Genomic DNA, 13,715 nt, shown 5'->3' on the forward strand with positions numbered 1-13,715 from the left:
GAGCCTCCTGCAGAGAAACAGAAGGCCACTCTGTCCTGTGTATGTTAAGCCTTTGTTGCCTACTGCGTGTGTGGCTTGGTTTACATTTTATTGTTATTCTGACAGACATTATGATGTATTTGTATTTGTTGCTTACTACCACAAGTAGGTGAAAAACACTTGTTTATCTGACTAACTAGTTTTCTGACCAGTTTTTGCTCTACTTCAAGTTGTGTGTCATTTGGTGGGACGCCTTTGCTGGCGATGCATTTATTAATACTCAGGTTTCTATTTATAAGTGTTTCAAACTGTCACGGTCACTACTGATGCGCGCCTAGGGTTCCCCACGCCCCTCATGAGCAGTTGTGGCGCCCATTGCGGTGGCAAATCCAAGTTGCAAAGTGGCCTGTAATGGGGACGGCTTTTGACTGTCGTTTGCGTGCCCCGGAAGCCATCTGGGCACCATCTGCCTGACGGCTGTCGCTGGGGAGAGGATGCAGTCGGGGGTTACACACATCTCAACTTCGGATCTGTGAACAGGTAGCTTGCAGTGGAAGCTTCTATTTGGGGCGAGAAAGCATCTTCCCCCTTTCTCCAGGGCTGGTGCCTGCCCCTTCAGGTTCCCAGGCTGGTTCCTTCCCCATCGGGTGGCGCCCTGCGGGCGACTCCTGGCTTCCGTTTAGCTGGGCCGGCCCAGGCCCAGGAGGGTCCGAAGCAGGAACCAGGAACACATGCTGTGCCCCAGGCAGATTCCCGGGGCTCTCCTCTCCCACAGCTCGGGGGGTGGCCAGGGGCCTGCTCTCCTGAGCCTCACCTGGTGAGCAGGTGAGCTCTCGAGTCAGGCAGCTCAGCTCAGCGCCCCTTACTCCTGGGCCATTGCCTTGGGGACAGGCAGCCAGGCTCTTGCATTACAAAGGAGCCTCAGCCTGGTGGCTGAAAAATGTTACCTGCAGCGAGTGCCTTATCCATCCAGGTTATTGTTCGGATGCTTTTGAAATGATCACAGACACACAGGCGGGCATGGACACTTGGTGGCTTTGTGAGCCGGTGTCCTGGCAGTCCTCTGAGAGTGCCCCTGCCCTTTGGGGCCAGCTGCGGCAGGTGGAGCGCCCCCGGCCCCAGAGACCAGCAGGAGAGACGGGGAGGATGGTGATTCCCAGTGACGCTGCTGGCACGCACTGAAGGCCGAGGCGGCGCCGGCGCAGCGGTCCTGCTTGTCGGCGCGTGGGTTGGGTTCAGTGTCCTGCCCCTCCTGACTGTGGGACCCACCGGACCGCACCTGGTGATGAAAACCTCGCGGCGCCTGTACACAGTGAACGGAAAGACCGACCCGCCAGCCTGCCCCGCTGGGGTGTGTCTCCCGGCCGCGCTTCCTCACAGGTCTCCACGCTGCGCTGTGGTCGCCCAGGGTCCCCACGTGGAGAGCAACGGGCGCGAGGGCACCAGGTGGCCTGTCCCGTCAGTAGCCTTGCCTCCGCTCCCCCACCCCCGCTCACTGGGCAGGCTTCAAAGCTGCTTCTTTAGGCCAGGCATGCATTTTCTTCAGATGAACTCACGGGACGTGATTTATGCCCAAGAGCCTCTTTCCCTCGCGAAGAAGCTTCCGGGTCAGAGAACGGGTGGGCAGATGTTTGGCAAAGGTTTTCATCGCTCTGAGCGCTGAGGACAGCGAAGTCGAGGCCCCCTAGTCACGGAGCCTCCCCGGGCCAGACCTCCGGCCTCCGGTCACAGGCGCCCCTCAGGGAGCGGCCGAGGCCCCCGCACCCTGGGCCGCACGCCCCCCTGGCCACGTGGTTCTCTGTGGCTCATCTCCTGGGTCTCTGCAGCTCCTGCATCTCTTTTACTTCTCTCTGCCTGCTGGACTCCACATTTTTCTACCAGGCAGCCCCTCCTCTGCCTGCTGGGAAGAACTGGGCCGGGGTGCAGGTGACCTGTCTGCGGCCAGTTCACTGACCTCAGGACAGAGATTGGGAGCTTCTGCTGCTCATGGCCTGTGGTCCTCTAGAAAGTCCTTGCTGTATGCCTGCGGGGCCTGTTTCCGGTGCTGCAGAGGACTCAGAAGACAATCTTGCGTGACGTGACCATGGGTGCCCCAATCTCTGTCGCACACTCCTTCCAGAGCCCTCTTCCAGTCAGCGGTTCTCCCTCTCCTCTTATTCACCCACGGGGATGCCTGACACACAGTTCCTCACGGAGGATGGGGGGTGGGGTCGTGCCCAGCTTGGGGTGTTGGAAAGCCCTTCAGGCAGTGGGGCAGGGGCATGGTGGGAGTCCCTTGAGACCCAGCTTACTTGGCTTGGGTCGAGGCCAGGACTCCCCAGGGACGCTGAGCAGCACTGCAGTGGCCCAGTTAACAGGAGAAGCTGACCCACGGCCGTCGGGGTCAAGGCTCAGAGCCTGGCCGCGGCAAGCACATTTCCCTGCTGACCTCCCAGCTCCCAGGCCGTACCGCCCCGGTGGCGGCCACAGGTGCCCAGGCTCTGCCGGTCGCCCAGGCGATGACACCCCCTTCTGAAGGCCCCATGAAGCTCGCCACGCTGGCGTGGCGCCCAATGGGAGCAGCAGTGGCTGCCTGTGCCTAGAGTTTCGGGGCATACCTGCAAAACAAAGAACTCCACATGCATTCAAGCTGAGCACACTGTTTCCCAGAACAATAAATTCACCCTGCTTTTTCCTCCGTAAAAACTAGCATTAGTGCTTAGGAAACTCAAGTTAGCCCCACTATATATGGGCTGCAGAGATGAAACACAGGGATGTATTTTTAGTCATATTTCTCTTTAACCAGATTTACCACATTTCATTACTTTGCCGCCTACTATTGCTCTGTGGTCCCCAAGGAAATAACTAGATGAAGTGGAGAATAAAAACAGCATCAAGTCGGATATCTGATACCCCAGGTTGCATGCACCCCATTGGGTCACACGCTGATTAAATCTGGCTCCAGTTAACCTAATTTCAAGTGCAGCTCAGTTCTGGGGCAGTGAGAAGCAGGACGCTGGCGCTACATCACCGGGAAACACTCGTGTCGGACGGAGCACGCGGCCTGAGTCCCTGCCACGGACCACTGCGCACCGCAGGGGCCCCGAGACGCACTGAACTGCGTGCGCGTCGCCGTGACGGTCCATTTGGCCGACGAGGACACTGGCCCCGCATCCCCGCTGCCCCTCGCCACCAAGGGCTCCCGGGAGCAGGCGGCTCCCTCGGGGCTGCCAGTGGATGGACGCCCCCGACAGGCGGCCCCTGTTCTGTGGCCTCCCGAGCTTCCCACTCTTGCAGATGTCGTCACTTCTGAAGAGCCCCCAAAGCATCTGTAGGTCAGAAGGAAGACGGACATTGCTAGTTAGTTACCTAGCAAGACTGTAATTTCTTCCTGAGGAAAGTGAGAGTGGGATTTCCGAGTGGAATCGGTTCACTTTTGCTTGGACTGGTTTTAATTAACTGGTAATTGTGCTAGAAGCATGGAGAGAGACAGATGACCTCTGAAGGGCCCTTCAAACCCGCCTGCTTGCTGCCACGTGACGGGAGGTCGCGGTACAGAGAGCTCTTGGCCAAAGAGCAGAGCTCCTTCCCGTGACAGCGAGGGGCCAGAGGCTCGGGGAGGAGGTGCAGGTGCCGCAGGTCCTCTAACTGGTGTGTGGCCGCCAGCCAGGGACAGGCTGTGTAAGCGGAAGCCGCTCTTTCCCCCAGTGGACGTTTCGGGGTCACCCACAGGCAGCCCGTGCGGCTGCCTCCCTGCTGCTCACACTCCGTTGTGCAAGGACAGGCGATGGCCAGACGGACACACTGTTCCTCGGCGGCTGGGGGGTCGGCTGCTTGGCGGCAGCCCTGTGGAGTCTGCTGCGAGTACCCAAGGCGCCGTTTCCGGTTCCTTCCAGAATGTTCCTGGAGTAGAGCTGCAGTCTGGGCACATTCCGAGTTGGGCTTTTTAAGGGAAAGCCAGCAGTTTTCCACACACTCCACCCTTCACGTCCTGCCAGCAGTCACAGCCCCACGTTCCCACAGCCGCACCAGCCCTAGCTGCCGCCTCGTGATGGCTGTTGGGGCAGGGGTGGCCGAGCAGTGTGGCCGCTTTGAGGGTGCCACGTTCTGGGCACCAACCGAGCTCAGGAACCATTGGCCGCGGCAGGGTCAGGGCTGGCTCCAGCAGTGCCCTGTGGTGCGCTGACACTGGGCGCCAGGACTCGGGGCTCCGGGACGCCAGGAGCCTGGGGCTGCAGAGGAAGCTGTTCGGGCCTGTCTTGGGGCAACAGTAATCCACACTCTGCTAACTGATGCCCCACACAGCCTAAGTAGCTCTCAGCAGGTGGCCTGTCCCTCAGGTGGTGGGGAGGGGCGGGCGTATCCAGTTCCCCGTGCGGACACTGGGCGCTCTCTCTGCAGGTGACCCGGCAGCCCATGGTCAGGATAAAGCTCTGTGCAGGGAGGCCTGCCTGTCCCCACCAGGCCTTGTCACCGCCCTCATCGGGGCAGGAAGTGGGGAGAAGGGGTAAGGGGGTGGGGTGGAGCCGTGGGGGCCTCGAGAGCCAGCCCAGCAGCTGGTCCTGGGTGCCCGGCTTTGGCTCAGGGTCACTGCAGGTGCTGACTCGGCTCAGGTGACAGCGTGGACGCCCGGCCTCAAGCGGGGAGGCTTCTGCCCACACAGGGCCCGCGGAGGGGGGAGACAGGCAGGGGCCCCGGCCCCGGAGCACCGTCCGCTGACGCTCTGGGGGAGCCAGCCCTGTGAGGGTGATGCTGGGCTCTGGTCTGCTGGGCTGGAGGAGACAAAGCCGCTCGGTGTGTAGAGCTCTGCCCCCCGCCCCGGGGGACCCGGAGGCTGCCAGCAGGCATCTCCCAGATGCAGGCCTGCGAGCCAGCAGGTCACCCACAGCCTGAGCGGCGCGGGCTACAGCGAGGGCGGCTCCGGGTGCCTCCACCCTCGCCCAGCAGACCCTCCTCAGGAGCCAGCGAGCCGGCCGCGGCCCGCACAGGACGACAGCACGCTCCTGCGGTGAGGCTCACGGGCTTTGAAGGCCGCCAGGGCGCTAGGAGGATGGCGAGAGGGACACTGTCCACTCAGGGGGTCGGGGGGTCAGGACTGGGGGCCCCTCCGGCCTCACTGCTCCCGAAACTTCTACCCTCAGCGCTTTCCAGACATGGCCTCAGGGGATTCGGGGCCTCCTCAGTGCAGGCCCTGGCGCCCCGCTTCCGAGCTGGGGGAGCTGCACACGCGAGTCGCAGAGTGGGAGCCCTCGGGCCCAGCTTGCTGCTGCGCTGGGACCGGCCAGCCCTGAGCCCGGCTCCGGCCCCTGTTCCCAGCAAGTCGGCTCACTGGCTCGCGTCTTGCCCGTCCGTTCGGCTCAGGCCTCCGCTCGTGTTGTTCCCGATCCCCTTTTATTTCCTCCAGGGACTCAGAGCTTCACGTCTGTTTCACTCTCCACATCGGCCGCCAGCGAGAACAGCTCTGCCTAGTCGAGGCTCGCTGGCTGGACACTGCGCGATAGCCGCTGCTTGCTGTGACTTTCCTGGGAACTGAGGAGCGGGCAGCCCCGGCCAGGGCGGGGGCCCGCTGGGGAGGCCGCACCCCGCTGCACCCCACGCTCCCTGAGCGAGGGCCGCTGTGCCTGCTGCTTGCCCGCCCACCTAGCCACCGCCTCCCTCGTGGGCGCCCCACATGTGCGGGGCGACGTGGGCACCCCCTGGCCTCCGTGGGCACCCCATGACCACTGGGTCCTCTCCCCAGCAGCCAAAAGCCGTACGTTTGCACCCAAGTGTGGGGTTCCACTGGTGCCCCCAGGTGTCACCCAGCACTCTGTCCTACCCTCAGGGGCATGGTGTGCCCCCCAGGCAAAGCAGGGGTGGCAGCAGCCTGCTCCCTGCCAGCCCACCATGCCTGTGTGCCGCCTCTGAGTTGAAGCCCCCCTCAGGGTGGAGCAGCCGCTGACAGACCAGCAAGGCAGGGGGCACCGTCCCCACACCCCAGAGTGCCCGCACAGTCCAAGGGAAGAGAAGGGAGCAAAGGCCAAGACCACAGGCTGCTCCCCTCCCGCATCGCAGGGCGCACCCAGGGGTGCTGCAGCCTGCTGGGCTCGCCCCTGAGAAACCCCGGGCTGCTGGCCAGGGTCAGGCGAGGGCCCTCTTGTGCCCTCTGAGTCTCCCACCGGCACCAGCAGGGCTCACAGCCCCGCACACACTCACGGACCCTCCCGCTGGCACGCTCGCTTACACCCAAGGGTGCACACACTCGCTCCAAGTTCAGCCTCGGTGAGGAGCGACAGGGCCCACCCAAGTGCAGGGCCCCAGGCATCCCCCTCAGAACCCCAGATTTCTAGGGGCAATGTCGACGAGGGAGTGAGCACACTCTCAGCTTGGACTTGGCCTCTGCCCTTCCCCGCAAACCTTAGATTTTGCTTCCCGAGCCCGCTGAGGGCGAGAAGCGGGGCGGGGAGACGGGGTCCCTCGCTCTTGCATCTGTGCGGGGGAGCTGGCGTGTCCCGCGGAAGCTGTGGGGGGGGGGGCTCGGGCCGCTGCCTCTGGCCCCAGTCCCCAGTCCTGGACAGCCTCAAGGTCTCCTGAAATGACTGCCCGAAACTGTACCATCTCGCTCGATACTTTCTTTTCTGTTTCTGGCAAGCTACTTCTTTTTTAAGGAAACACCATAAGCAGAGACGTGTTTGGATCCACCGCCCTCCGGACTGGTGAGTTGATAGATCGTCGAGCCGCGCTCCAAACCTAACACATTCCAGCTATTTCCTGAGACCTTTGGCTGTTTGCTCGTTGAAAACAGGCCTCGTATTTTAATCTTCAGACTCAGCTGCTCACTTAAGCTGGAGAGACAGTTGACAGCTTCATCAGGGATCTCGTGCCTGTTTGTTCCCCAAAACCCACGTTAGAATATTTTATGAGTCCACAGGACTCTGGAAGCCACAGCAGGAACAGCTGTCCCCCGAGGCCCTGCCAGTGGGCCCAGAAATTAGCTTCTCTGCGGAGCTGACATAGAAGGTTCCTCGCCCGCCCAGTGAACTCGCCAAGCCGCCATATGGCGCTTCCTGCCCCCCCATTGTGGTCCCCGGGGCAGGTACGGGGTCACCATTCTGGGAAACGTCAGAGTACAAAGACGAGTCCGAGAACAGAAGGTATGGCCGGACACAGATGTGCTGCACGCTCCCGGCAGCCCTTGCACGCCCTGCGCGTGGGAGCGACGGCTCGGGGCGCCTCGGGGAGGGGCTCCACGCTCCGTGGCCGCGGCTGGGGCTCAGGGCCGGCACACTGGCCAGGCACCTGCAGGCCGACCGAAGCCCCAACAGTACTGAGTCCAGGGACACTGGCCGCCGCCGCCGTCTGCAGGCTGCGGGCTGCGTGCGCCCAGCCCGCCCGGTCGCGGGTTCTCCAGGACCCAGGGTCCCCCATCAGCGGTGCCCTGACGGCAGCCAGGGCCTGCCCACGCCCATGCAGGGAGGGAGGGTTTGGGACAAAGCCGGTCATCGTCTCTGTTTTTAGGTCTGTGGTCTCCGTGTCATGAAAGCAAACCCGCTGCAGAACCCCAGAGCCCCGGCTGGAACGGCGGTCAGACCCGCAGGCCGCGCCCGGGGAAACGGCGCGGTCGGAGCCTTCAGAAACGGGCCTGCAGCTTCCTCTCCAGGGCTGAGCGGAGCTGTCACGGGCACCGCGTCGGTCCCCGAAGGAAGCGGGCGGGGACACAGGGCGGCGGGGCCGGGCCCGGCCAGCAGCCGGCGCGGGCTGAGAACAGCCCGTGTCCCTTCCCACTCAGAGCGCGTCTGTCCTGAGGACGGAGCAAAAATAACCTCGGTTTTTATAGACGCATTTTTCCCAAGGTCCCGGCCCATAATCTTATTAAGTTTAGCAGTTCAAAATAATTTCCCTGGGAAAATTTGAAAACTGACCCTTGAAAAACTTGGAAAAAATTAACTTTGAAAAATAAATATTGTGATTTTCAATCTCCAAAAATGATTATCGCCCCAAAAATGAGAAGTATGTTCTGCAGCAGAAAATACGCGCACAGCCCCTTGCCTGGCCCCTGGTGGCTCCCGCTAGGAACCTGGAGCGGTAGGCGACACCCGGCGGAGGCCGGTGCCCACAGGCGTCTGGCTCGTTAATCACACGAAAGTCGCTAAGGGACTCCATCTTGACGGTCCCGCTGCAAACAGAGGAGGCGCGTGGACGTGCTGGCCGGGCCTGCTGCACTGTCACTGCGGCCCGCTGGCCCATAACGGGGTCCCCGGGGAAAGGGGAGGCGGGTGGGGCCGAGCAGAGGAGGGGACAGAGGGAAGGAAGCCGAAGGAGAAGGGAGCGGGACGGAGCCGGAAGGGGCCTGAGGAGGCCACGCGGAGCACGAGCGCGTGACGGAGACGCCGCGCCGCTGCCGCCCGGCTGGCCGACGCGCCGTGGGCGAGACCGCGGGGAGGCGGCTGCGGCCGCGCGTGTCTCGGTCGCCGCCGGGCTCTTTCCCTCCCGGACGTGCCTGGCCACGTCTGACCCTTCCTGCGGCCCCGGCCAGAAGGTGCTTTCGGCCGGTGACGGGCTGTGGGGCCTTGCCCCGGGCCAGGCCCTCCTGGGGGGACTTTTGCCCACGAGGGGACGGGTCGCCTCGGGTGTTGGATGTAGAAACTATCTTCTTTGTCTCCGTGGTGTAACTGCCTGTACTAAAGTCCCTTTTCATTAAAGTCTGACGGGCTTTGTCTTGATGCGGCGGATGGCGGAACCCACTTAGGGCAGGCAGGTTTGGGGGCTCAGGGCCCCCTCTCCCTGCCCTGTAACAGCCTGAGTTTCACCTTCAAAATCTGAAGACAGCAAACAAGAAACCATGTGATCCCACTATCCACAGCTTACTGCTGGCACTGAAGGGCTCGTCAAGGACGTGAGTCCTGGGGGGGCGGAGGCCAGACTGACCCCGGGGGTCAGGGGTCCAGGTGTTGGCTGCAGGCCTGCCTCGAGGTGGTTCTGGAAGAGATTATGCCCCACCCGAGCCAGGCCCTGTGAGCCCCACCTCACACAGGCCCTGGGGCCCAAGAGCACACCCACACCCTCAACCTCGGAACTGACCACCCACGGCCGCCCTGCCAGCAAGCAGCTGACCTGCTCCCTGCAAGGAGAGCCGACTCCCGGGGCCGCTGGGGTGATCTTTCCGGGGCAAGCACGCCTCTGCTGTGCAGGTGAGGCCGCCTTGGGTCGCTGTTCTGGCGTGGGATAAACGGCCTCGCCTCAGCCCTCTGGCCCTCTCGGGGAGGCCGAGCCTCCGCGCTGGCCACGCTCCTGCGTGAGCTGGATCCTCCTTCAAAGAAGACATCTGCTAGGGGGCTGGGCTTCAGCTGCGCTTCTCTCACTCTTCCAAACAAAGCTGGGGAGCAGTCCCCGGCCTCTCCTGCCTCCGGCCTGGCTGATCTGGAGTCGCCCTGGAAGCTGGGCCACACTCCGTCACTGGCCTGGCACCAGTCACAGGCGTATGCCACATCCCCACATGCTCTGTCCTGGCCAGGGAGCAGGGCCGGGCTGCCTGCCGCAGGGCCTCTGAGCCCACGAGTGTCCTGCCACTGGCCGGCCGGGCTGGGCTGAGCGCACTCCAGCCGGCCAGTGCCCTCAGGCAGTACAGCGGACTCAGGGCTGCGCTGGCATGTCCTGGAGTTTGCCCTGACTGTGTTCCTGATGTCTGCGTCCCTCCCTGCAGAGGGGATCTGTGGCTCTGTGGCTTCTGTGGCCCTTCGAGCGCCCAGTCCTGAATCTCGGGCACAGCCCCCGGTTGCAAGCAAGGACTAGAAACACAGCATATCAGAACTGCTTTTATTTATTTATTTAAAAGATTTGTTTATGCACTCAGAACTGGGGTGCAGGCCAGAGGTGCAGGGGTGGTGAGAGGATGCACCAGAGACAGAGTGGGGAGCAGAACCGGCAGATCGATGAAGTACACTGCTGAGGGGAGCAGCAGGAGACAGGAGGGGTCTGCTGTGCCCTGTGGGTCACCCCCGCTGAAGCTGGCTGGCAGTGCTGCACTTTAAACTGCTGCGCCACCAGGGAGGGCCCCGGGATTGCTTTTAAAAGCCCAGAGTCCGCCTCCCGAGAGCTGAAGCCCAGCAGTAACTGGCCGGGTATGAAATGTCCAGCGCAGCCAGGCTCGGGGCCTCAGGCGGGCGGTGTGCTGCACGTCCACGCAAGGGGCTCCCTCTCCACCTGGAAAATGCCCAGCTACATCCTGTCCACTCCAGGGTGGGAGGCCTGAAGGCCACTGGACAGCCCGCCCTGTGGCTCCCAGGACACACTCGGACCCGGGCTGGCTCCTGAGGGTGAGCTGGGGATCTGAGAATGGCTGGCCACCTCTCTCCAGAGACGGAGCAGCCCAGCGGGCTGTGGAGCGCATGGACACGATCAAAAGCACCGTTTCGGGAATGTCCCACTTCCTGCAGGTCACGGCCTCTCGGCTGCCTGTCTCGTCTCGCTGCCTTCAAAGGCACGTCGGAGGCATCGGGATGAAAGGAAGCGTGATTAAAGAGCCGGGAGATGAAACGGGAGCAGAGAAGGAAGAGGTGGAGACCCGCGTCTCGGGGGCTGAGGCGGGGTCGTGGGGCTGGCTGGGGCTCCCGCACCGGGGTGGCGGGCAGTCCTGCAGCACCTCCGGGAGCCTGCCCCAAGGCCAGAGTGCACGGGGCCTCGGCCCTGGCCCCGGACAGGCCGGCACCTTCCGGCGTCGAGGCCCAAGCACGTGTGCCCGACGGAAGGGGTGCGAGGGCGCCACGGTGACTCCCCGCGCGGCTGCCAGTGTCTGTGGAGCTCCGAGCTGGCAGCTCGGAGGTGCCGGAGCCTCGTGCCCAGAGGAAGCTCCCTGGCGCACACCAAGCTCTGGCAGGTGGTGGAGCAGAGGGAGTTAGAATGAGCTCAGTGCATTGCCCAAAATCACACACTTAGTGGGGGACAGTGAAACCAGGACCCCCCGGCTCGCAGCTGCGGGGCAAGGCTGGCACTGGCTGCTCTTCACTGGCCCCCGAAGCACGTGTGGGCAGCGCCAGCAGCAGGCGGGGGCACTTTACACCCCCGCAGGGCTCAGGGCTCAGGCTGCAGGCAGAGGCCACGGTGATGCGGGTGGGGGTGGCCGCCCACCATGGTGCCCGGGGCTGCAGACGCTGGCCCGATTCAGTGTCTTGCCCAGTGGAGTTAGGGGCGTTGCAGGCGGAGCCCAGAGCTCACGCGTATACTGTGGCCTGACCGCTCGCTAAGCGTCGAAGGCAACTCAGTGGCCCTTGAGCAAGGAGGGGGCAGCGGCATTTGACCGGCGATGGCCCACAGCTGCGGCCCCAGCCGGGAGGACGGGTCCAGCCGGCCGCGCTCCCGGGACGGTGCTCCCTGAGCCAGGCGGGCCCTGCGCTCTGCGGCCAGTGGACCTCCCAGCCGGCGAGCAGGTGGGGAGCCGGCCTCGGCGCCTGGGCCGTGAACTCCCAGAGGTAATTTTGTTAAACGAAAGCGAGTCAGATGCGCCAGCGTCCGTCCTGACGCTGGCAGCCCCTCGAGGCCCGAGCGAGCGTGGGCAGGCGGGGTCTTCCTCCCACGGGATGTGGACAGAAAGGGCCAGGCGACATCTGCCACCAGCCGCCTGCACGTCGTGGCGTCGTTGAGACACCCCCCGGCCCCGAATGCTAGGGATGCTTCCGACTCAGTCCCAAGCCAGCTGCCCTCCAAAAGCATGACTGTCTTGAGGGTCCCTCCTGGGAGCTCCGGACGGGGGGCCTGTAACGGACCCGGAGGTCAAGCCTGGAGCACTGCCTGGAGGAGGAGCAGCTGTAAGCGGCTCCCGACTACTGAGAGGTGAGAGTGAGGGGCGGGTTTAGAAGCCTGGGTGCGCATGACCCCGCCCGGCTGGCCAGCTCGGGGGTCCCGGGTCAGCAGCAGTCTGTGCGGCGGGTCGGCGGTGACCAACGGGCCGCAAGTCAGCCGTTCGCGGAAACACGAGTTTAGCTACACGTATCAAGGCAATGGCGGGACGGTGCCGGCGGGGGGCGGCCTCCAGAAACCGGCCCTTGCTGTTCTGCCACGAAACTTCAGATACCACAGCCGCCTGCGCTTGGACTCTCTGCCCGAGCGTCTCTGAGCTCCGCCCCGCCTGCGCGGAGACTCAGCCGGCCGCTGTCCACGCAGTGGGAACACACAGCAGGCGCGGCCACGCAGGACGCCGCAGCTCCCTCGGGCAGGGGCACTTTCCGAGGGCCTGCGACCAAAGGCGGAAGCCCGGACTCTCCGAGCCGCGAGGGAGGCTGCAGACGGGCACCCGCTGCGGGGTGGGACAGGCGGGCGCGGGCGCCGCGGTCAGGCGGGGACAGAGAACCGCTCCTTGTCAGCAACGAAAACAGGGCCGCGCCGGGTAATTACATGCTACAGTCTCGTGAGAGCAGAAACCGTCATTTCCATTTGGGTTCTCAATGAAAATGAGTCTTCTCGCTTTTCTGAGCCAGACCAGCTGCCACTCAGCTTGCTAGAGGCTGATCTGGGCCGGCCCCGCCCGCTGGCCTCACAGCCCTGGCCAGCGTCCCACGGGCGAGCCCACAGCCGCCCGCCGGCCTGCCCCCACGGCCTGCCCTTGGGCCTCAGTGTCCTCCTGGGAAGGTGGCTCCCGGGCCCCAAGCACAGGGGGCTGAGGGGGCCCCAGACAAAGCCAGTTTGGGCTGTCTCAGCCCCGCTTGTCCGAGGCCTTCGCCCGAACTCACTGGCGCCAGAGTCAGCCGTGGGGTCTCCTTCGGGGAAGAGCACGGTGCGAGGGGCAGCCCGTGTGTGGCCGAGGGCAGCCGGAGGCATTGAGCGCGTCCAGGGGCACCAGCCGCGGCGGTGGGTGGGAGCGGCCGGGCCGTTCAGCCCGCACTGGGGGTCTGAGGCGTCCTGCCCTCGCTCGCCCGACCCGCCGAGCCGAGCTCCACCTGGAGAAGGGCCCAGCACGGAGCCAGGTCCCCTCTCCCGGCGGGAACAGGCAGGCGGCGTGGCCCTGGCGTCGGCGTGTGACTGCAGCCTGAGGCCTCTGCTGCGGTCATGACCCCATGGGCGTCCTCCTCCAGGCTGGGGGCTCCCGAGAAGGGCCGGGCGCTGGCACCCGCTGCCTCCGCCGCGGCAGAGACCCGAGCTCCCCTGCCGGCCCCGCTGCCCGCTGGGGAGTGACCGCGAGGCGGGCGCTAGCTTGGGCTCCTCCAGAGAAGCTTCTCCGGGAGCCCGCCGGGCCGACCCGCTGCACTGCCCCCCCAGCCTCGGCCTCCTCCTGCCCGCCTGCCCGCCTGGCCCCGCTGTTTTACGTCTCCAGGGAGACAGCGCCTCTCCCTGCTCAGCACGAGGGTGCTGGCCAAGGGCGAAGGGCCCCCCAACACCGCCCAGGGAGTCAGCGGGCTCCTCAGGATGAAGGCGCCTGGAGCCCCGCAGGCACCCCGCGGCGCGGTTTCTCGTTGCATTTAAGTCCACGGGAAAGGGGGGGACTCCTAGCCGGGGAGGCCGCTAGAGAAAGCCCCCGGCGCACCCCACTCGCTCGCTCACCAGCAGGCAGGAGGCGCTTGCACACTCGCCAGGACCTCGCCCCGCACACCGGTGGCGCGCACACACTCACCTGTGTCCCGCACACCAGGCCACGCTAGAAACGTGGCCCGGCCCGCGGGCAGACCGAGCGGCAGCCAGGGCTCACAGGGCGCCGCGAGGCGCCGGGCGTCAGAGCGTCTGCTGGCCCGGGCTCCAGGGCAAGCTGCGAGCCCCGTCTGTCCCAGGGTGCCAGGTCAGAGGTCAGG

General features: G+C 64.5%; 1 protein-coding gene across 1 annotated transcript in view; it reads right to left on the minus strand.

The window, feature by feature from the left end:
* Window positions 1-12,673: 12,673 nt before the first annotated feature.
* FAM69C (family with sequence similarity 69, member C) overlaps window positions 12,674-13,715 on the minus strand; it is a gene marked incomplete at its 5' end in the record, with an annotated part of 6,183 nt that continues 5,141 nt past the window's right edge. The window contains one exon of the mRNA XM_012725804.1: window positions 12,674-12,869. Coding sequence (XP_012581258.1) covers window positions 12,674-12,869 — 196 coding nt within the window. The remainder of the gene's footprint in view (window positions 12,870-13,715) is intronic.

This window comes from Condylura cristata, unplaced genomic scaffold, assembly GCF_000260355.1.
Source record: "Condylura cristata isolate star-nosed mole 26May11 unplaced genomic scaffold, ConCri1.0 scaffold00016, whole genome shotgun sequence".
In the NCBI taxonomy this organism is placed as follows: domain Eukaryota; kingdom Metazoa; phylum Chordata; class Mammalia; order Eulipotyphla; family Talpidae; genus Condylura; species Condylura cristata.